Source organism: Phyllostomus hastatus, unplaced genomic scaffold (assembly GCF_019186645.2).
Source record: "Phyllostomus hastatus isolate PE091 unplaced genomic scaffold, TTU_PhHast_1.1 phas_contig_80, whole genome shotgun sequence".
Lineage (NCBI taxonomy): Eukaryota > Metazoa > Chordata > Mammalia > Chiroptera > Phyllostomidae > Phyllostomus > Phyllostomus hastatus.
The window spans coordinates 14,517,233-14,541,374 of NW_025333960.1; the positions used below are offsets into that span (position 1 = coordinate 14,517,233).

At 42.6% G+C, this 24,142-nt stretch overlaps 1 protein-coding gene and 1 non-coding gene across 20 annotated transcripts in view; one reads left to right on the forward strand and one right to left on the reverse strand.

The window, feature by feature from the left end:
- The window catches only part of DLGAP1 (DLG associated protein 1), an 861,456-nt gene that overhangs the window by 829,084 nt on the left and 8,230 nt on the right, over window positions 1-24,142 (forward strand). For all 19 annotated transcript variants that reach the window (XM_045849790.1, XM_045849791.1, XM_045849787.1 and 16 more), the window contains 2 exons: window positions 6,195-6,616; window positions 21,824-21,915. In XM_045849790.1, coding sequence (XP_045705746.1) covers window positions 6,195-6,616; window positions 21,824-21,915 — 514 coding nt within the window. The remainder of the gene's footprint in view (window positions 1-6,194; window positions 6,617-21,823; window positions 21,916-24,142) is intronic.
- On the reverse strand, window positions 822-1,010 carry LOC123826484. The gene has a single exon (XR_006787061.1). It is a non-coding gene; the product is annotated as a U2 spliceosomal RNA (small nuclear RNA).

Here is a 24,142-nt window from a genome sequence, read left to right on the forward strand (position 1 = left end):
CATCGTATAACTTACTAAGTTATTTATTACCCTGATAAATTTTGTAACCATTTGACACCATACATAGTTATTAGAATATTATTGATTATAATCCCTATGCTGTGCTTTGCATCTCCATGTCTATTCTGTAACTACCAGTTAGTACTTGTTGATCCCTTCACCTTTTCACCTATCCCCCAGCTGCCCTCTCATAAGATTTCTGTCAAAATGTTTTCTGTATCTATGAGTCTGTTTCTGTTCTGCTTGTTCATTTATTTTGGTTTTTTTAGATTCAATTGTTGATAAACATGTATTTGTTGCCATTTTATTGTTTATATTTTTTATCTTTCTCCTTCTCCTTTCTTCTTCTTCTTCTAGAAGATCCTGTAACATTTCATGTAATACTGGTCTGGTAGTGATGAACTTTAGCTTTTTCTTGTTTGGGAAGCTCTTTATCTGTCCTTCAATTCTAACTAATAGCTTTTCTGGATAGAGTAATCTTGGTTGTAGGTCCTTGCTTTTCATCAGTTTGAATATTTCTTTTTTTCTTTATATTTAAAATTTTTTTATTGGTTGATTTTTATTGTCGTTGTTAGAGAGAGGGAAAAAGAGAAACATCAATTTCTTGTTCCACTTATTTATTCATTCACTGGTTAATTCTTGTATGTGCCCTGACCTGGGATTGAACCCATAACCTTGGCATATTGGAACAATGCTCTAAGTAACTGAGCAACCCAACTAGGGTTGGAAATTTCTTACCATCCTTGGAAATTTCTTACCAAGACTGTTTGTAGCCTTCTGGCCTACAAAGTTTCTATTAAAAGTTCAGCTGACGGTCTGTGTGTGTGTGTACCATTCCTGAAAAACTGCAATACCAGGTTGATGTGTGGAGTGGACAGACCATGCTCCTATTCCGTATCCTAATCCCAAATTTCCACTTAATATATTGGCCTTGGATAAAGGACATATCAGATATTAAACTGATAAGAATAGATACTGTACTTTATCTTAGCAAAAGGCTGAGAAGTGATCAGCTTACAGTCTTATGGAAGCTTCCTTGTAGTTAACTAACTGCTTTCTTCTTGCTGCTTTTAAGATTCTCTCTGTCTTTAAACTTTTATACTTTAATTATGTTATGTCTTGGGACTCTCCACTTCCTGGACTTATATGTCTATTCCCTTTACCAGGTTAGGAAACTTTTCTGTCATTATTTTATTTTCCAAATAGGTTTTTAATTTCTTGCTCTCTGTCTTCTTCTGGCACTCCCATCATGCAAATGTTGGTATACTTGAAATTGTCCCAGAGGCTGCTTACACTATGCTCAGGTTTTTTTAATTCTTTTTTCTTCTTGTTGTTCTGATTGGTTGTTTTTTGCTTCCTTATGTCCCAAGTCATTGATATGATACTTGGCTTTATCCGCTCTACTGTGATTTCCCTGTAAATTGTTCTTTATATCAATTAGTGTATCCTTCATTTCTGACTCGATCTTTTTTATGCTAAGTTCCTTGAGGTCCTCACTAAGTTCCTTGAGCCTCCTTATAACCAGTGTTTTGAGCTCTGCATCTGAGAGATTGCTTATCTCCAGTTTGCTTAGCTCTTTTTCTGGAGGTTTGGTCCGGTCTTTAATTTGGACCATGTTTCTTTCTCTCCTTGTTTTGGCAGCCTCCCTGTGTTTGTTTCTATGTATCAGAGCTCCTTTGACTGTGTGTCTTGGTAAAGTGGCCTAATGTAGTAGGTGTTCCATAAGGTTCAGCAGCACAGACTCCTCGATCACCCAAGCTGTGTGTGGGCTATGTACATCCCTCTCCTGTAGTTGAAGCTTGATTGCTGTTGGCATGTCAGTTGGAGGGATTTAGCCCCAGACCAATCAGTAGCAAAGAATGGTTGTGACCACGACCACAGACCTCTGACCACAGTGGTGGATCAGCTGTGCAGGGGCCCTCCCTCCAGGGCAGGATTTACTTCAGCAAGGCTCTGGCTCCCGCTGAGTGTTTTGCTTGTGGTGGTAGTTGGCTGGTGATGCTTCAACATGGTCTGAAGCTGTCCACTGGGTGTGCTGGCTCTGGAACCTCCTGGCAGGTGCAGACCAAGGTCAGTCACCAGCTGTGTTCTGCTCAGGGCCACCCAGCTTGAGCTATAAGGTGATCTTCAGATGGCTGCTACTTGTGCTGAGCTTGGAGATGTCCAGGTGAGTTCCAACTGTGAACCAAGGCTGGCTACAACTGGTCCTGAGCCTGGGTCCACTTACCAAGAAGTACAGAGTATGCTGAGACCAAATGCTGCTTATTTTAGAGACTGTAGGAAAGTCTGAAGTCTGAACCAAGACAGGTTATTCATATGGAAAAGCCACAGGAAACAGCTTGGGTGGGCCCAAAAGTTGGGTGGGGTGGGGTGTCAGAGAATCACCAGGACAGGGCAAATTGTGAGCCAGCTTGATGGAGGCTCAGCTATGACATCTGCCCGTCCACTGTGTAAGGGGAATGGCTCAGGAAAGGAACAATGACCTCTGCCAGCACCTCTATCTGGGAGAGACCTGCTCCCCCAGCTCTCACCCTAATGCTGGACAATTCAGTTCCTCCTCATATGTCCCTGGTGCTTTCAAGCTGCTGCTCTTGTGCTTTCAAGCTGCTGCACTAGTGCTGGAGCTCAGAGGGAGTGAGTCTGAGTAGGTTCATGCATGGACCCTTTAAGTGGAACTGCTTTCGATTTCTCTCAGCCTCAATCCACGCTGTTTTTTATGGGGACTTCTCTTCCTGGCATTGGAACCCCAGGGTGGGGGACCTGGTGTGGGGTTGGAACTGCTTGCTCCTCAGGAAGGACCTTTGTAGCCAAGATATCCCTCCCAATTTTTATCTACCACACGTGGATATAGGGCCAGCCTGTTCTCCATCTCTGCTCTTCCTACCAGTCTCGATGTGGCTTCTTTAATTCCCTATTTGTAAGACTTCCATTCAGCCAGATTTCAGGCAGTTCTGAATAATGATTGTTTGGTAGTTTAGTTGTAATTTTGTTGTGGTTGTGGGAAGCTCATTAACCTGCATCACCATTTTATTCATAAGCCTATAATTCTTAAGTTTTAAATTATGAACCATCTGAATAGCGTGATAAAATCTTGCTCCATGCCACTCCATTTCTCCTGGCAGTGAATCATCCCTTTTATATTGTATTCACACTGTGCATACTCTGTGACTATTAGTCAGTAGTGAACTCATTTATCAGACTGACCGTCCCACCATCTCAGTGTTTATGTTCGAGTAAACCTTTTCATACTTATTGGCCCTGAAGTACAAGATGAGTGCTGCTGGCAATTCAGATATGCCAACAAGATACTGTAAAGTCCTTTCTTTAAGTGAAAAGGTGAGTATAGCACAGTAAGATATTTTGAGAGAGACTAAATCCACATAACTTTAATTACAGTATATTGTAGGGAAAAAAAACATCGTATATACAGGTTTCAATACTATCCACAGTTTCAGGGATCCACTGGGGATTTTAGAACATATCCTCACAGACAAGGGGGGACTATTATTCACCCTTTAGAAGGAAGGGAATTCTGACGCATGCTATAACATGGATGAACCTCGAAGACATTATGCTAAAGGAAATAAGGCAGTCACAAAAGGACATATACTTTATGATTCCACTTATATTGTTACAGAACAAACAAGGGGGGAGCCTTGGGATGATATACTATTACTGAAAGAAGCCCCCAGGTCTGTTATGTCTGCCACCAGAGGAAAGACGTCTCTCAATGCCAGAGATTCGTGAAAAGGAAAGGAAATGTTTCTTTAATGCTATACAAACTTAAAATAGTAAGCTAATGTCTTCATCAAAAAAAAATCCTAAAGTCCCTTAAAAACACCCACAAACAGACACAGTTCTTCCTCCCCCCTTTGCCCAGTCCAGAGCACCGTATCTCAGGAAAGGAAATAGAATTCCATGGCTCAGGCAGTCCTCTGGTTATTCCCAGTTAGTACTCCGTCTTGACTGGGAGACCTCCCTGGGTTCCTGGCACCCTCAGCTGTGTCGCTGGGATCTCTGCTAAAATCAGGTGATGGTCCCCCCTTCTAAAGCTGCAGGGGTCCCCACTCTGGCAAAGGCACGTGGTCCTCTCTCCCAGGGCCATGGGAGCCCCCACTCAGCCAAAACTGCATGCTTCTCTCCTCAATGGCTGCCGTGTCTGGGTTTAAATCCCTGTGCCAATCTTCCTCTGCAGCCCCATTTCCAACTCCTCCTACACTCAGCCACACTTGCCCTCAGTCTGCTGTCTTTTCCAGCTTTTCTGGTTGCCATTGTGGGTCTGGGCAGGTGTAACCCCATGTCATGGAGCCAATCTTCTCCAAGCTCCCACGCAAGTGCTGTAACTCGGGGGACCTGCCCCCCCAGTCACATCTTGGGGGGAGGTCCCTTTCCATCCCCCTGGCCTAGAGCATAGCCATAGCTATTTAGCATATCTAAGTGACCAGCCAAAGGCTATAGGTATGTTAAATGACCATGCCATGGATTAGCTGCAAAGCTGCCCTGCATGTTCTTGCTCTGTGTGCCCCTTCCCCCAACTCACACCTGTGGGGGAAGGAATGGAGACATCTTAAAATCTCCTGGACACCTTGAGTTCTGGACCCCATTTCAAATGCTCATTTGGGGTCCCCCATCTTGGCTGCACCCTGTAACAATATGAGAGACCTAAAGTAGTCATATTCACAGAGACAGAAAGAATGGTGGTTGCCAGAGCTTGGGTGGGGCTGGGGGAATCTAATGGATTATAGTTGTTTAATGGGTATAGAGTTTCAATTAGGGAGGCTGAAAAAGTTTTAGAACTAGATGATGGTAAGGGTTGCACAGCAATGTGAATAATGTACTTATGCTACTGAACTGTACACTTAAAAATGATTAAAATAGTAAATTTTATATTGGATGTATTTTTCACAATAAAATATTAGATTGAGAAGTTATCATAAAAAAAAAAGTGCCCTGGCTAGTGTGGCTCAGTGGATTAAGTGCAGGCCTGCAGACTGAAAGGTCTCCAGTTCAGTTCCCAGTCAGAGCACATGCCTGGGTTACAGACCAGGTCCCTAGCTGGGGGTGTGCAAGAGGCAACCAATCAATGTTTCCCGCATCTATATTTCTCTTTCTTTTACCCTTCCTTCCCCTCTCTCTAAAAATAGATAAAAATGAATAAAAGTAAACTGACACTGATCTTAAAAGCAACACGTAAAAAAAGAAAAGAAACACAGAATGCAGTAACAGACACACGATGCTGCCTTCACTGGGCTTATATTGATTGTTTCCTGCCCGTTCCAAGAGCCAGGGACGCCTTTTTTTTTTCTCTATATTTTAAATTACTCCACACCCACACCTTTCCTATCCCTTTGTCTGAGAAATATTTCACTGTTCCTCTGTTCTTTTCTCATCGCTTACATCTTCCATATGTCTTCACCATCATTGTAGGAGTCAACCAGAGATGTTCAGAGACATTTGGCTGGGAAACACTGATGACAGGCATGTCCATATAAGATGCTCAGACTGAATCTCTTAAAGTTGTCTTTTATCACCTTGGTAGGAGGACTGTAGGAAGGGAAATTGAAGGCACAGGGGACAATGGTACAGGGGAACTCTTGAACTGTGAGCTGATTTTTGCCCCAAAAGCTTTGTACCAAACAATAACAATGACCTATATAATTAAGAGACAAGTGAGTCCTTACTAGAAAAAAAGAGTCTTAATTTTAAATGGAACCCACCAATTTTTTGGTTTGCTCTTCAGGAAGTTTTACTTGGTAAGAGCTGCCCACAGGAAAATGTGATTTTGCAGGATTCACTATAGTCTTGGCCCAGGTTGGTTTGGTTCCCCTCCCCTCGCTATTAGGCAAATTATTCATCATAATATGTAATTGAGTTGCTCCCTTACCCCTCACCTATCTGAATTTCAGGATTCAAGCTGTCCACATTTGGGGAGGAAGTTGGACATTGGACATTATACTGGCTTTGATAGCTATATACACTGCTCCACTTTAAAAATTTCTCTAAATATGCTTTAATATTGAACAAATATTGGACATAGCTCTTTATTAATAGCTATGACAATTGATATGCTTGCATAAAGGGCCTACCTCAGCAGACTGAGATGAGACTCCCTATTGTCACACAAAGAAAAGTAGAAAGTGGTATTGCTTTCAGAAATATCCTTGAACTAAATCTCCTTTCTCTATTCCTCCAAGCTTCCGCAGGTTCACCCGATCCAACAGTGTGACGACAGCAGTGCAGGCTGACCTGGACTTCCATGATAATCTGGAAAACTCTCTGGAGTCTATAGAGGACAATTCATGCCCGGGCCCAGCCGCCAGACAGTTCTCCCGGGATGCCAGCACCTCCACTGTCAGCATTCAGGGCTCAGGAAACCATTACCACGCCTGCGCAGCTGACGATGACTTCGATGCGGATTTTGACCCTTCGATTCTGCCTCCCCCGGATCCCTGGATTGACTCAATCACTGAAGATCCCATGGAGGCTGTTCAAAGGTCAGTGTGCCACCGGGATGGCCACTGGTTTCTGAAGCTTCTCCAGGCGGAACGAGACCGCATGGAAGGGTGGTGCCAGCAGATGGAGAGAGAAGAGCGGGAAAACAACCTGCCTGAAGACAGTAAGTAACACAGCTGTGCACATCTGTACACGCAGCCCTGGGGTCTGCACTAACCTAGTGTCTCTAGACGTCGTGGTTCTTCCTCGTCAGTTGCACTTGTTATAGCCCTGCGGTCTAACCCTACCGCAACCAGAACGTGCGGGAGAGCTGGGTCATTGCAGCGGCATCCAGACAGACGCCCCTGCGCTGCACAATAAAAATAGGAGCACTAGTTTCGCCTTCGCTAGCTCTGGATCTTTTTCCCTCTGAAAAATACCAAACTCAGCATAGGAGTGGCTTCTTGTCCCTAATATGATTCCTCTTCCCCAAGATGTTACTGAAGGGGTGCTAATTCTCAGGAAAGTAATGGTAATTTTAACTAGTTTCAAGGATCACAGATACATGTGCGTTGAACATTTATAATCTTTTACTTTTATTACTTTCATTAACATACAATATTAAAACAAGCTAGTAATCTATAGGCCAGTAGGAGGCCCACACTTATGTACATTCTTAAGCCTTCTGTGCATGCAGTTTCTTCCTTATGTTTTAGGGAAGGCAAATCTCCAGCCGCTAAATTAACACAAATTCCAAATTAATGCTTTAAAATAAATGATAAAATAAAATATGATGAATAAATAAATAATGGAGACCTAGCACATCATTATTTTTAAACTTGGCCTTTTGGCAACAACAACTCCTATTAAAAATTGACAAACAAAAATTAGCAGATTATCATAATTTTGAGGCACATTTTGCAGATCTTCAACAATTCTGAAATTCAATGTAGTTTACACTCAGAGTGTATTCTAATGCAGTGTGTTTATTTTCTTCTAAAACACTATTATTAAATGAATGGTGGGTCTTCCACCCAGTGACATTTTTTAATCAAAGAAATGGAGCGGTAGGCTACCTTCCTCTTTGTGCAGGAGCCGCCTAGAAGAGCATTGTGCTGGCATGGCTTTTTAGACCTAGTTTTGAAATCAGTATTTGACATTTTACTATGAAAATTTTAAAACATGCACACAAGTAGAAAATTCAGTACAGTGAACCCCCATGTACCCATCATGAAGTTTAACACTTGACTAGTCTTTTCTTGTATATCCTCACTTATTGTTATTTTTGCCAAAGTCTCTTTTAAAAAAGTCTAAGGCATCATGTCACTTCACTAGGTTTGTCGCTCACACTGAGGACTTTTTTTTTTACATAACCATCATGCACTATGATTTCTAACAAAAGTAATAATAATTTCTTAATAATTTGACCCAGAACCTACTATACTATAAACCATGTTACAAAGACTGACTAAGTAAACCAGGCTCATATGTCAAGGATCAGTGAATTTTCTTTTTTTTTTAATTTTTATTTTTTAAGGATTTTATTTATTTATTTTTAGAAAGAGAAGAAAGAAGAGAGATAGAGAGGGAGGGACACATCAATGTGTGGTTGCCCCTCACATGCACCCTACTGGGGTTCTGGCCCGCAACCCGGTCATGTGGCCCAACTGGCAATCGAACTAGCTTCCCTTTGCTTCACATTCCAGTGTTCAGTCCATTGAGCCATACCAGCCAGGGCTGAATTTTCTATAAAGGAAAAAGGTTTTGATGAAAACTAAGTCTGGGGAAATAACAGCAGGTTATGGGATTTTCTCACTGTGTCCACTTTCATGCTCAGATCTTTCCTCCCTGCTCCTTCCTTCTGCTTGGACCCTACCAACCAGCTGACTGGTGTAGTTGTTAGCTTTATGAGCAGGTTGAAAAACCTATAAATGGGTTTCTGTAACATTCCTTTGCTTCTTTCATATTATGAGTGCAAACAACTTAGCAGTGGAAAAATAAATCTCCTTGACACTTGCCCCTAAAAGTTGGTGCCACTGCAGGCTCACTTGAGTGTGTATCCACACGAAGATTTAGTTTTTTGCTCCTGTAACAGGTGAATGAGGCACCAGCAGGAGCAGTGGGCAGGGACAGGTTTCAGTAAGAAAGTCTTAACAGTTGCTTCTTATTGTCTTTTCTCCTTGTGGACATACCCAAAGTTTACTAGATTTTCCTAGGGAAAAATCAATGTCTCAGGGGCAATGGCCTTTGAGTGCTGCTCAACAGAACAAACTTTTAGATTTTAATCTACTGAATTCATTACTTTGGGACCCATTCTACCTCCCTTGCTGGCTTTCAACAGGACCTGTCTTTGTACGTGAAGGTGCCACTGTCCCACCATTAATAAACCACACTCGTGAGGGTGTTTTCTTCAGAATAGTGATGAATTTTTCTCAGATCTACCTCTATTTTACAAGGTTGCTGCCTGGGCAGCAGGTTGGGGGAGAGGTGCTAAGGTTGTTGTTGTTAGAACAAGCCAAGATAACTACTGGTGGGAATATTTTTGGTAATTTGCTTAAAAGTACCCAACTGAGTAAATTAGCCTTAGATGATAAGTATGTAATGAAACTTTCTTCATGGGGAGTTATCTGCTTTTGTAGTTTGAAATATATTTTAATATCAGAACCCCCATTTCTAATTTTTAAAAAAAGTACACTCAACAGCCCTGGCTGGTGTGGCTCAGTGTATTGCATGCTGGCCTGCAAGCCAAAGAGTCACCAGTTCAATTCCCAGTCAGGGCATATGCCTGGGTTGCTGGCCAGGTCCCCAGTTGGGGGCACACAAGAGGCAACCATGCATTGATGTTTCTCTCCCTCTCTTTCTCCCTCCCTTCCCCTCTCTCTAAAAATAAATAAATAAAATATTTTTAAAAATACACACAACATCCCTAAGTGTAACAGGAGGAACAGTGAAGCACTCCTGGTGAGGGCCTGGAGTCCTGCCTGCCCAGCTTCCACTACCCCAGACAAGCCACCTACAAATGCGCCCATCCTCCTGCCCCCAAATTTCAGGACACCTAGAATACAGTTTGAAAGCTAATGGTCTATAGTGAAAAGTCCCAAGTATTATTTTTTTAAATAATTTTATAATTTTAGATCTAACTGCTGACACAAAATTTAGAGGAAAATGCCCTTTACACGTGCTTTTTAATAATGTACAAAAGTGATCCAAATTAGTAACATCTATTTATATAAGTCCAACTACTTTATAATATATGGCTCTTCCTTCAAGTCTCAGCTTGGGCTTCACTTTCTAGAAGTCTTTGTGGAATGCCTCCCCCCCAGGCTGAATTGAGTGTGTTTCCCTAGTTCTTTCTGTACTTGCCCGTATGTTTCTCTTCCAGGTATTTCCAACACAATTTTATGATAATCTGTGTATCTCTGTCCTCCACTGAAAAGTGAGCTCTCTGAGGACAGAAATTATTCTTGTCTCATTCCTCTTCAAATTTGCTAGCACATAGCAGAGGATCAGTAAATACTTTTGAAATTCTGTTTTATGAAAGTATTTTACCATTCTTTAACAAAACATTTCTTCCTAAGGAGCTAAAAAATTCTCAATAAGTAACTAGCAATTACTTTTGCCAAAAGATGGAAGGGGCATACCCTTGTGAAGCGATGAGCCCTTCTCATCAGAGCAAGGATTTGGCAGAGAGAGTGGAGCACCTGCCACAGAAACAGTTGAAAGGACTGTGTGTTTGTGAGCGGGATGGTCTAGACGAGCCCTTTCAGCCTTGGAGATGTGATTCTATCCTGCCAGCACTCGAAGGCCTTCTCTATGTTATATGCTCTGGGATGTACAAAGAGCAGCTCCCATCTACTAGCATTTGAGACCTACACAGTGCAGAGGTAAACTCACATGCCCAGGGCTAAGAATCTTCAGGTTCTATGAAGCAAATGCAAGTGAGGGTCTGACCAGAAAGCTCGAGCAAATGTCTCCTGTATGAAGGGAGAATATAAGCACATGAAGGAATATTCATCTTGTCCTTACAATACCCCCGCCCGTGGGCTAGAGTTTGACAGGTGTTGTTTTATTTGCCCTGAAAACAGCTCTCAAGCTGTATCTTGTCCAAGGTCACAGAACACAGAAGTGTCTCATGGAACAGATACAACATGAATAACATTTGACAAGATAATGATACTTTATATGTTGCTTGGTGCTGTCCTCTAAAGCTCTTTCTACATAACTCTCCCTGGCTTCTTGGCAACCAAATTCTGTTCTGATAACTCGGCCTGGACTTGCACAGGGTTTCTGTTTTACTAAATCTCTAATTTAACCTTTTCTTTCTTTTTTTTTTTTTTTCAAAAGAAGGGCGGTAAGGAAGAGAGGTCAGTCCTGTTTGACAAACATAGCCGATTTCAAAGTAACCAGCTTTAACAAAAATTCCTGTGTACACCCAGAAAAGTAGCTTTGATACATGGGTCAAGGACAGCTGTGCCTATCTCTTGCTCAAGCCACCTCCTGTGCTCTTTGGGTCCCATGCAAGGAGGGCCTCTCTTCAGGGTACACAACATAGATGGCTCCTGGACAAGTCTCTCCCATGAGAGCTAGTCTTCAAAGTGTTCATGGGAGGATAAGGAGGACACAGGGAGAGAAAGGAAAATTCCCACCATACCTAATTTAGTTTGTGAGCCACCATAATTATCCCAGTTTTATAATCTTTTAAAATGTTTGCTGAATGCACCTGATGTCTCTCTGAATTGTACACTTAAAAATTATTAAAGTGGTAGCTCTTATGTGTATTTTACCACAGTAAAAATAAAATCCCCTATTCTTAAATAAAATATCTGCAGCAGCTGAAGGTTGGTAGAACAAGTATGTTAGCATCATGTTCATAGTTATTCATTACGCTTATAAGAATGTAAGGTATTTTATTAAATGTCTTCTTGAATGCAAAGTACAGTTGATCCTTGAACAACACAGCTTTGAACTGCGTGGGTCTGCTTATACGAGGATCTTTCCTTTCAGTGAACACCTGTACTGTTTTCGACCTACAGTGGAGAGTCTGTGGACACAGAGGGCCAACTGTGTGCCTTGATCTAAGCCATTTGATATTAGGGGACTTGAACATCCATGGATTTAGGTGTATTTTGGGTCCTGGAACCAACTTCCCACAGATACCAAGGGGCTACTTAAGTTTTGGTTGAGTCAAGTTATTTGCTGATTTTTTTGGGGGGGGTGGTTGTGTGTGTGTATGTGTTTTTAAAGATTTTTAAATTTATTTATTTTTAGAGAGGGAAGGGAGGGAGAGAGAGAGAGAGAGAGAAACATCAATGTGCGGTTGCTGGGGGCTGTGGCCTGCAACCCAGGAATGTGCCCTGACTGGGAATCAAACTTGCAACACTTTGGTTCACAGCCCATGCTCATATTTGCTGATTTTCAACTATGAGGAGTCAGTGTCCCCAACCTCTGCACAGTTCAAGGGCCAACTGTGTAGGATGCCCATGGTGGAAAAGGAGGAACAAGAGGAGGTGTTAGAAATAGAACCTACTTGCTCAGTGGGGATTCGAAGTACAGGTTTGGACTTGGGTGGTTGCAATCATCCTTCTCTACTAGAAAGATGATGAAGAAAGTCGCCGTCCAGCTTCACATAATTATTTGATTATCAATTACTTTATGATGCCATTATCCTCACCATGACAGCTGCTTCCTAGGCATTTGGCTTTTGGCATTCCCAGGCTAGAAGACACTTTCCCAGTTTACCTGAAACTGGATAAACGTGCGCCACGCCAGGCAGGATGAAAACAAGCCCTTGTAGTCTCCTAGTAACCTCCAGCTATCTTTTGAAAAGTATAAATTTTTCGGGTGTGTGGAGCTATTATTTTCCCTGATAAAATAAAAGCAAAGCAAGGACTTTAGACCTTGTTTTAAACCCTCATGCCTAACAGTCGATAGTAGGTTTTTGGCTCAATAACAAAATAATGAGAATCTGCAGTGACTGAGTTTTCCTCCAAACCATGGCAGCTGACAGAACGCTTGTTCCTGCAGCACTCGAAGTAAAATGATACAAGCTTTTGTCAGACAATGAAGCCCTTGTGTGAAACAGCTGTCTCAGGGAGATGGCTCAGTGCTATTTGACAGTGGCTTGTATGTTACATAGATACGTCTGGTATTATCTGACCGGGAATGAAATGACCAGATGGAACTGAATGCTTCCAACTAGGAATGCTGTCTACCAGTGCGGGTGAAAAACACAGGCTCGGGTTTCAATGGCCCTCAGATGGAATACTAGTTGATTGTACTTAGAAATCTATCTTTGCCTCCTGAATTGTGGACAACTTATATGTGGAATTTTCAGGCTCTATCTGAAACAAACTGATAAACCTAGAGCGTGTGTAGGAGGCAGATTAATTCCACTTTAATTTTGCCTGGTAATAGCATCCAAGTTAGTGAAACTTGGCCTTGAGTCCCCCAGAAGGCTTGTGAACCTTGGCAGCAAGTGTGGGACTGGTAAAGAAACCTGAAATGGGGCTTGCCTGGTTTCAGGTTGAGTTACGGAAGCTGTGCACAGTCATCATTGCGACCGTCTATCGGTGTGATCACCAGGCTTACTCTGCCCAGTGCCGCCTGTGGCGTGTCTCTGAAGCCTGTGAAACAGTGGGTGGCAGGCAGAGCAACACTCACGATCTCTGCAATTCATCGGCCTCAAGCCCTTGTTTATTTCTAGGCAGGGAGAGGTGGGTGCATCCTAGTTACTTTCTGTTTTAGTCTCATCTTTTGAAGTAGCCTTCAGAAGGTCCTTCCCCATCCTTCCCCCAACAATGCCCACCCCCGCACACACATTATATAGTCTTTTTTTTTTTTAAAGCCTGGCCAACCTGAAATTAGTGACTGCAGAAGAAGTGAAAGTAATGAAAAGGAAATTGTGTGTAATGGGACTTATGTTTAACCTAGAATGCTCATTTCATTGTGCTTTGCATAATATTGGGCACAAAGAGGAAGGTATTGGTGCCAGAAGGACGTTACAGAGCATGTTTTTGTGGGTGTGTTTCACTGGGGGTGGTCTCAAGGCTGAGGAGAATGCTCAGGCATGGAGAGGGGAAGTGTTATGGCAAGTTGAAGACAGAACCAGGCCTGGAACCGGCTCTCCTGCTCCCTAGTCCAGTGGTGTTCCCATTATTTCAGACTGGAGTAAGTTCCGCCATTCCTGTACTGCAGAAGGGCAGAGATTACAGAGAGGGACTGACTCTTGGAGCAAGGTCTCCAGTTGTTTCTCTAATAATAACTCTTTCTGTGCAATACAATTCCAATGGGCTTCAAACACAGCACTGAGTATTTTTCTTCTATATTACCAACAGAAATGTTAACTAATTTCATTTCCTTCAACTTTCAAAGTCTTAAAAACTGTATTTATCTGTGTGATGCGTATGATGTTATAGTTACTATTTCAGTGCTGATGTAAACTGAAACGTGGGTTGCAGTGTAACCATCTTTTATGAGTATGACTCCTGGAATAGGAACTAGGGGGAAAAAAGTTTTTGAAAACTTGCTCTTTATAAGCAAATCAGTATTCCCCTGCTTCAGCATCCCTCCCCATGTTTTAGCCCTATGGAAGCCCTGGTTTCAGTCTATGGGAAAATTTCTACTTATGAATTTCATTCTTTGTTCATTAGCCACCAAGCTGAAACTAAAACATAAATAAATAAAATAAAAGCACTCTTGTTCAATGCAGAGCAGCCACTGTTGCCAGGAATGAAACAGACCCATGTTTTCTAGGGGACCTTTTGTTGACATCAGCTCAGGATCACAACTCCGTTTGAGAAGCAGCTGGTCAGTTGGTTGGAGAAATTCTTTTCCATGAGATCATGGCTGTAAATAAGAATATCTCCACCTGGGTAATCCCAACTTCAAATCATATAAACTCAGTCTAATAAATCCATGATACTTCAAGTGGGTGGAACCACTTTTTTAAAATTCCTTTTTCCTCCTTTAGCCCTAAAGTCTACAACATTAAAAGGGGGGAGGGGAGAGCCTGGTGAGTACCAAGAAGTCAAAACCTGAGGATAAGGAGCTTTGATTCACACACAAGCACATTCAACTTATCCCAAATGGATTGGCTCTTCCACCCTAAGTCTGCATAAATAATATTATAAACAGAAACTCAAGAGGAGTAATAGTCCAGCCCAGACTATATTAGCCAATTAATATATCAAGATTATAACTTGAAAAATAATGTTAGACATGGTAAAACCTTAAAGAATCAGATGCTTAAGGCTCAGAAAGTTGCAGTTAATTTATTTTTCTAATTGACATCAAAGTTTGGAGATGAGCCCTGGCTGGTGTGGCTCAGTGGACTGAGCACCAGCCTGCGAACCAAAGAGTCACTGGTTTGATTCCCAGTCAGGGCACATGCCTGGGTTGCAGTCCAGGTCCCCAGTAGGGGGGCACACAAGAGGCAACCATACATTGATGTTTCTCTCCCTTTGCCTATCTAAAATAAAATAAATAAAATCTTAAAAAAATTTTAAAAAGTTTGTAGATGAGTCAGTTAATTTTGAAACCTAGTTCTTCAACAGGATATCAGGGGTTCCATGGGCACAATCTATGCCATTGAAGGGCTGGTCATGTGGTTAGAAAGTCAGACATATAACTAGGATATGCTGGGAAGTATGTGGGAAGGGAAAGGACAGAGTTGTGCATGGGAATATGAGGAGCACTGCAGAGGGGGAGGTGAAAGGAGATAGGGCTTTCTGGAGGACGTACACCTGAGCACAGGGGGAGGGGCTAGGGTAGGCACCAAGGCAGGAGGCATCCCCAGTTTAGTGTTTGGCCTGAGCAAAGACACTGAGGAGAGATACAGATTTGGATTTGGGAACCCTGGGGGATTTGAGAGAGTGGGCAGAGGTAAGGCTGGGCAGGTGGGCCTTGCCTGCAAACCATCAAAGGGAATTTTCGCTTATCCCATGGGTGATAGGGAACCATGAAAGGGTAAGAATTATGAGATAGGAGGGCCCTCTAGATCCCTTACTGAAGCCAAACCTCCAAGATTGGAAAGGCAAGGAGAACATTAATGGTGAGGAGGGGGTGACCCAGTCTTGTAGCCCTAATTATAATCAACTAGGGAGTTGGGGAGAAACGAGAGGTGTTGGGTGGGTGCATAAACATGCTACTCTGAGGCTTGGGGGATTTGTAGACACTGGAGTTACAAATATGAGGAACTAAATGTATTTACAGAATGGTTAAAACCAGGAGAACGAGTGAGATCACTGAAGGGGAATAAGGGAAGTGGGCTCAGGATTGAATTTGTGTTCAACATTTACAAGGTAAAGTGTGAGATAAAGAATAAGAAAGACGGTGTCAGAGCCAGAGTGTGTTATAGGAGCCAAGGAAGCTGGGCTCCCTTTGTGTCAAATGCAGAGAGACCCAGGAAGGCAAGGAACGTAAAGAGGGAGCCAGGCTGCAGGGCCTGGAGGGACAAGTGGAGCTGAGGACAGAGAGAGAACAAAGGCAGTCTACCCTTTGCAGAGTCCAGCATTTGGGGAATGTGTTAGATTGGCAGAGCTGCCATACCAGCACGGGATAAACTCTCCCAGGGTCAGCAGCTTTTAAGTGGCTTGGCTGATCATTCCTGACTCCAAAGCCTGTGTTCTTTCCAGTATATTACACAGAGAGACAGCCTGGAAAAGGAGCATTACACTAGGTGAATTACAGTATAGAGGTGGCAGGACCTGGGAAGTGCTCAGCCGGTGTGTCCACCGCAGTAACCTTCACCACTGGAGAGACAGCCAGCCAGGCATGTCCCTTGTATTCATATGTAGTGTCCGGGTTTCAGGGAAGCAATGTTGGGGGTGTAAGAAATATGTCTATTCTTCTGTGTTTCTGAAGCCTAACACGTGATCATGGAGTTGGGTAGAGTAAACAGAATTGGAAGCAGTCAGAGAAACCAGTGCCTGTGCCTTTCCAGTTCAAGAGACCTAACTTCTCTCAGAATATTAAAGAATACATGTATTAATTATGCCTATGGATTTGAAATACTGATTTTTGACTCAGCAAAAAGTCAGGTAGTTCCTGAAAGGAAACAGTGTTTTGTTTTGTTTTGTTTTGTTTTGTTTTGTTTTGTTTTGTTTTGTTTTACTCTGCTACCACAGCAAACTGAACTCTGTGCAGCTTTGTTATGGAGTCACTTGCAGGGTTAAAAGAAACTGTTCATTCCCTTCGCCCTGTGCCTTTACCCCGGGGAAGGGGGTGGGAGGGAGGAGGTACACTCTCTTTTAAATGTCTGGGGTTTTATTGAATGTAGCCAAGAGATTTTAAATCACAGTTTTTGTAAAAGACCCCCATGCCCAAAATAATCTTTCTCTGCTTCTTATTACATATATAATTTTTAAAAGAAAAAACAAAATTTAAGCCTTACATCCTCCATCTCTTTCAAGTGATCCTCCCTGGTTCTTCATTCTTTTCACAACTGAAATTTCTCTGTGCAACAATGACAGCGTAGATGTGCTTTGCTCTTCCTGTAGGGACTGGGTTGCTGAACTTCAAATTCCCCCCTCAACTTTGTATAGCTATCCCCTTTCTATCCATTTGTGCTGCCTAGAAAGTGTTGATAAAAGAAAGAAATCACCATCAAGCGGCTTCATTTCAGGAGATTCAGACTCAATTTTCAGTAAGCGTTGAGAGAAGAGAGCACAGCTGGACCAGGAGTGAGAAGACAGGGAACCAGGACTATGGGGCCGCAGGGAAGGCACCTCTCAGTTTGGGCCCAAATTCTCCAAGTGAAATGATGATATCTGCCCTCCCCCATCATGTCCTATGAGGATCAAATTAGATGTGCATGGGAAAGTGCTTTGAAATACAAGATAGATAAGATAAATAGGCATAGTTTTGCAAAAGCCAAACAGTGATGGCCTTCCAAGAATCTTCCTGGCTTTATGTGGCCAATTAACCCAGGCCTGTCCTCTGCGTTATGATCCCTCATAACTGTCTAATGTGGGATGGAAGATTTCTAGAATTATAAATGGGAGAGTTAATAAAGAGGTTCCTGCTTTCTAAATAAAAGGAATTTAGTTCACCAATGTTTATGGCTACTGTTTTGTACTTCCACTGAGGAACAGCCTAACCAAGGAGCTGGGAGAAAACAAAAGGCAGAAAGTGATCTAAAAATTCACTATCAAGGTGCTAATAAAACACCTGGAGGAACTACAGTTATCTACATAAAAAGAGTGGCACTGCAAAACAAGGCCTGTTTTATGATTAAATATTACACAAATAGATGGTATAAATTATGATTGAATGCCATGCCTGGGGGACACAGCAAAGATCATTATTCTGGAAGATGCATTGAATGTGCCCTAAGTGAGTTGGGTGATAAAAACTGTCAGCTACATTTGGGTTGAACAATCTGGAAAGACTGTATGGATCAGAGTCTGAAGGAAACCAGCTAAATGGAGCCCTAGCAGCACATCCTCCTCCTGGACTGACACAGCCTGAGAACCCATCTAACTTTAAGAGAGTCTGTTGCTTTAGGCCGCAGGCTCTCAACTATACTAGTGGGGTTGCCCCAGTGTAACGCTCTCTCATTTACAGTTGGGAAGGCCCTTACCTATCACCTTTCTACGACCAGGGGAGAAAACCTTCATTCGTTAACTCAGGGATGGGGCAGGAACGTTCATTGTCTAGTCTAGCGGTTCCCTTTGGGAGGGAGGCAAATGGAACAGAAGTGGAGTATACTTCTTCTGTAGGGTTTTATTTCATTAGAGAGAGAGACACACAGACAGAGAGAGAGACCGAGAGAGAGACGAGAGAGAAGAAAAGAACCCTACACTTTCAGGCTCCTCTGGCTTTTTTGGCCATGTCCTCTCGGGCCATGCCAGCCCCTGCGAAGTTAACGAGCGCCACACTACAGTAAAAGAGTGAGATGCAAGGCTAACCCTGGAAAGATGCACTATATTGAGGCCTCTTCCAGAATTTTCTAACACCACGTCGGGGTGTTTTACAGCTGAAACCCATACATCTCATTTCCTATTGTCCTTTATGCTTCTTTTATAGCATCCCTGACCAACATATTTTCTTTGCATTCTGCTGGACGTTGGTATGGATTGTTTCCAAGCAGCTTGTAAATGCCATTAAGATGCCTGTTTCTTCCTTATCTCATTTCTTTACCAACATTCGCTTTTTTTCCCTGCTGTTCACTTCCACTGGTATTTACCATTTACTATTTATTAGTTTTGTATTTCCTTAAAGCCTGTGTAACAAATATGAAATTTACTTCCAGGAGAAAAGAGTTATCTCACACACCAAGTCAGTGTCTAATGGACAAACAAAACAGAACAAACCCTGTTAGAGTTTTCTTCCTTAAAATTAAAGTGGATTTTTAATTCTAAAAAAGAAAGCTCAGAGGACAAAGAAGTACCAGTTATCATCTGCTTGTCCCACACCCTCCTGTCCCAGCATTTCACTCCAGACTCAGATTATCCCCCCACTTCCCCGGCCTGGGAAAGACCATCACTTGGACACTGGAAATGCAAATAATCCTGGAGCCAGTAAGGAATTTCCCCTGAAGGAACATGACGGCAAAAACCTGGGAAACAGAAGGACCACAACTCCACCCCAGATATTTTCACTCCAAATCTAGAGTACTCGCCAGACCATGCTGAATGAGGAAAGAAGCCTCTTGTTTTCCCTAAGAGGAAATCCAAGTTAGTGCCTGCCTACATGGTTGGTGTTTCCTGGATGATTGTTCTGAGCAGCACTTTCTCTTCACTTGAGAATCACTGTCTTACTCGGCTACTCTTATTGTGGTAGTCTCTCATATAGGGCAGGCATTCAGCTGTGACAGAGAACCTTAGCTCAAAGTTTGAGGTATATCAGAATTGTTTGGGTTTCTGTGACAGTTCCAAGGAGCTAAGGAACCCCCATCGGCAAATTGGAGACTTAGGTATTAGTTCTAATCCGGGAGTCATTCTGAAATTTGCTGGTGTCAAAATCCTACCCTGCAGCAAGGTAATTGAGGAACCTCAGAGTTTGCCCAAAGCCACATATTCACTTAGGAGGTGCCTCCTGCCTCAGATCTAGGACAGGTCATCAAAGTGCATGCCTGTCCCAGGCAGCCTTTGAATAACCCAGACTTTGGTTTTTTTCCTTTCTCTTCTGGGCAGAATAAGTGTGGAGCTCACAGTTGGCACACCCAGAGAGGAAGTATAGTGTCCTAGTCCTAGATAACAATATATATTTATTGAGTGCTGGCTATATATCAGACACTGCCCTAAGCAATTTGTATACATTACCATTTTTAACCTTAACAACCATACAAATAGGTACCATTAGCCCCATTTTACATAAGAGAAAACAGATTAAGTGATCTGTCCAGGGCAGTGGCTGGTCCAACTGTTGGAGCAGGACCCTTGGCTGTCTAGAGACCTGAATTTTTAACTACTATAGTGCCCTCTGTCTTCATACACTGTCCCTTGCACTTCTGTCTTAAGAAAGGGAGAGGAGGTCTCAAAAAACTGATAGATCAGTTCAAGAGGAATGGGCCCTGGCCAGTGTGGCTCAGTTGGTTGGAGCATCTTCCCATAACAGAAAGCTTGTGGGATGGCTTCCTTGTTAGGGCACATATCTCAGTTGCAGGTTCGGTCCCCAGCCAGGCACATACAGGAGACAGCTGATTAATGTTTCTCTCTCCCGTCAATGTTTCTCTCTCCCTTCCTTTCTTTCTAAAAGCAATGAAAGGGTGTCCTTGGGTGAGGAGAGAAAAAAAAAAAGAGGAATGAGATAACCATCTCAAAAGATTTTAAACAGATTGAAAAGAAGTGAAAACTTCTCCCTGAGCAATGGCCGCCAGACATCTGTCAAGAGGACCCCTTGTTATCACTGAGTAGGCAAATTTCTGCACTTCAGCTGTATGGTGTGACTGGTGACATACTGGAGGGTTCATAATTGCCCTGAATTATGTGAGTAGGAATGCCAAAATATTAGAGCAATACCTAAGTGTAATGTGCATCACAAACCATTAGCTAGCATGGCAGGTCTTTTTTAAAGACTTTTATTCATCTTCAGAAAGGGGAAGTAAGGGAGAAAGAGAAGGAGGGAAACAGCAATGTGTGGTTGCCTCTTGCACACCCCCCATTGTAGGGATCTGGTCTGCAACCAGGCATGTGCCCTGACTGGGAATCAAACCAGTGACTCTTTGGATTACAGGCCGATGCTCAATCTACTGAGCCACGCCAGTCAGGGCTAGCCTGGCAGTTTTTAAGAGAGCATTTCTAGAATTTCTAGAAAACCCTGGCCCAAATGAAGTTTCTTTTTCTTCTGTTTTCTTCTCAGATTTTGTGGGGAATGGGGTCAAGAAAGGGAGACCTAATTTCACTGTGTGTCTCAGGCTCTGCAAATCCATAACAAAACAACAGCAAAACCATTGCTTCAGTCCTATAATCTGCCTCCCCCTGAAGATTTCAAAGCAGGGCAAGTGCACTTTGAGGAGTCTCCCCCTCTGGCTTTCTATGTGCGCCAGGAAAGGGCAAGCAGGGTGCCTTCTCTGCTTCCTTCCCAGCAGGGAAGGCATGTTGAGAACTGCCTGGTGGCAGGGCTCCAGCAGTGCAGCTGTGCCCTGGTCCTCCACCGGCTGGAGGGAGAGACTTTGGGACAATGCAGACCTGAGAACAGCTCTGTGTAGAGCACTCTGCCCCGTCTCAGCATGCCCATCAGTTGAAAGGTTCTAGCCTTAGACAGCACAGAAGGCAAGAAGTAGCTTGCAAAGGGGAAGATTTTCAGCACAGTGCATAGGGAATTAAACCTATATTAACAATTACATTGAGCTGTGGAGTGGAAAAGCTGGGACGGTGCTGGTGTTCCCTAGGCAACAGGCTGAAAATGTTCACTCCTTAGAAAGTCTTTCAACTGGCCATGGCTGTTTCCTGACAGTACCAGTGGCTGAGCTCTGGAAAAATAATGAAGGCTATGGATGGGATATGGTGAGTGGCAAGAGGTCCCCCTCCAAGACAGGATGGCTTTTCTTGTGTTTGGATTTGGGTTAGAAAAACAAACTAGCAGACCATGATTGCTGACACAAATAAATCCATAACCCTACGGGTAAACACTTGCAGGGGAAAAAAAAAACAACTGTTTGCCTCTTCTCTTGGTAACATCCAGTGCTGCAGTGGAAAACTCCGTGATCCCTGAGAAATATGCATGATGAGCATGTGGTTATTTTTTCCCAGTTGATTTTGTACTTTAACCTGGGAGCCTCTGTTACCCAGACCAGCAGCATAGTGACTGTCACGGGGCTGTGTGCCTGTGTTTGTGCACTGTGTGTGCTGTTTTCCCGCGTTATTTCAGCGTAACTTCCTCTTTGCTTTACCTAAATCTCAACAATGAGACATAATGTGTAAACTTCTTGAATGTTTGTTCTTTTCAGTTCTAGGGAAAATCCGAACTGCAGTGGGCAGTGCCCAACTTCTCATGGCCCAGAAATTCTACCAGTTCAGAGAACTGTGTGAAGAAAACCTGGTAGGTAACATTCCCCATCACTACCATTTCCTTACTAGTGCCGTGAGGAGCATGTGCTGTCCAGACCGGCCCATCTAGAGTGAAACTGATTTGGAACTGAGTCAAGGCCCACTGGACTCTCTTACCTGGAACAGAGTTCTCTGATGCATCTTATTTCCTGCATTTCTTAAAATTAAAAATACTTATTTCATACTTAAATAATCTTAGAAGAAAAAAACCCAATCAAATTAAAACTCCATTTCCTGCTTTATGGTAACTAAAAAAATTCCATTTTCCTGGCTTTTACATGGCACCTCTGATTTCATTATTCTTACCAAAATAGGGAACACCCTGCTAGTTCAAAAATCATATTACAGAAAATCATTTTGGATAATGTTTTTCTTTCTGAAAGTTCACTGTTTTAATTCAAGGGTCAGAGAGGGAGGGTTTCACAAAGTGTAGATTTTATCTCCCTGAGACAAATGGGTCCTTCTTGGATATACAAAAGCAAAATAAAGTAAAACATTGACAAAAGCACCACTGCCAACAACATGGTAAAAATTGACTGCAAAATACAGGGGCAAGAGCTTCCTCAGTCACATTTACTTTAAAAAAAAAAAAAAAAAAACTTGCTACTATCTCTACAGGTGTCATTCCACAAGAATAGCTTTTATTGGTCAATTGTTGGTGAAACTGCATCTAAAACAAAGATAATGAAAAGTAACTTGTTTATCTTGTTGAAAGTAAAAACATGCTTATGTGCACTCTAATTGACCCAAACTATGATTTCAGTGTTTTAACCACATCTTCTTGTTAACAAGGGCAAATTCAGACTGAAAGTGATTTATCTAGACAGAACTGAGCCAAAAAAAAACAAAAAAAAAAACAGAAAGCATGCAAAAATTAGTACTCTCCCTCCCTCTTCACCAGGCTTTCCTTTTGGAAGTCTCCCTTTGGGGCTAACCCTTCCCTCCTATCACAGCCAACCCCTCCTAGCAAAAATTACTTAATCTTTCCTTCACTTCAGAAATTGTATTCTGGATTATGAGATAATATGTATTAGTAAATATATTGATAAGTGAATACAACAAATATATTTTTGAGTGTCGCCTTGTGCCAGGTACAGAATTCCTGCTAATTTGTAAACTTGGCAATGTGTCACAGATCTTAATTAGCATGATTCTTTGTCTTTAAATATAGGAAAGCCATACTTTACTCACATAAAGCCATACTTCTCAAACTGGCTGCTAGATATACCTGGAGCCCGCTACATACACAGTACAGGGCACGGAACACGCCTTGTAAAGGAATTACATAACGGGCAGGTATATTATGAAGTAGAATACAAACATTATGTGGATTTTAAAGATGAAATTGCAGACAAAATGTTTTAAGAACTTTGCAGACTTCTAGGGAAGGTTTATCTTGTTAAAGCTATCTTTTGATTGTTCCTTGTTCCTGGTGGGCTCACATTCCTTGGCCACTAGAGGAACTTAGATGCCAAATTATGAGAAACATTATGAGGCAGCCGGAAGTGGAACTACACTGGAGGCTAGGGGCCACTGATGGCTGGTCAAACCAAGCCTAGGAGGGAAGGTCAGGAGCCCACTGTGTGGACCTATGGAGCAGATTGTGACATTATTTTTATGATGGTTTTACCATTAAGGAAAATGGGCATGGAAAGGCTAAGAAACTTGATCAGGGCCTCATGGTCAAAGGCTAAACTGAGATCCAAATCTCAGTCTCTTTGACCTCAATCCCTGTAAATCCACTACCCACTCCCCCACTCTACTTATCCCCCCCAGAATCTGAGTTGCACTCCTCATCCTTGTGTAGGGATCTGGGGTTGATCAATTAACTCTACTTCCTCTTCTGCAGAAAGCCTGGTGGCCTGGTGGTGGCAAAGATGGCACTGAGATTGGTCATAACCAGACCCAGCTCTCCTTTCTTGAGTTCTTACTCCAAGTAGGGGAACACTTGAATACCTGTACATTATCTCAGACTAGACTCTCAAGCATAGAATGAATAGCTGAGCATTACTTTTCCCAACAAGACTAAACCAAGGAACCCAGCCCTCCTCATCTTTTCACTCTCTTCACCACCTCTGACCTCTAAGTAGCCCGGTTTGGACTAAGGCTACTGCTACAACTTCTTCTCATGTGTGGGATGTCACATGACCCACTGATTAAATGACTGGCTGAGTGCCTAAACTCCTTCTCTCTGCTTCCTCATCTATCCCCTTCATGAT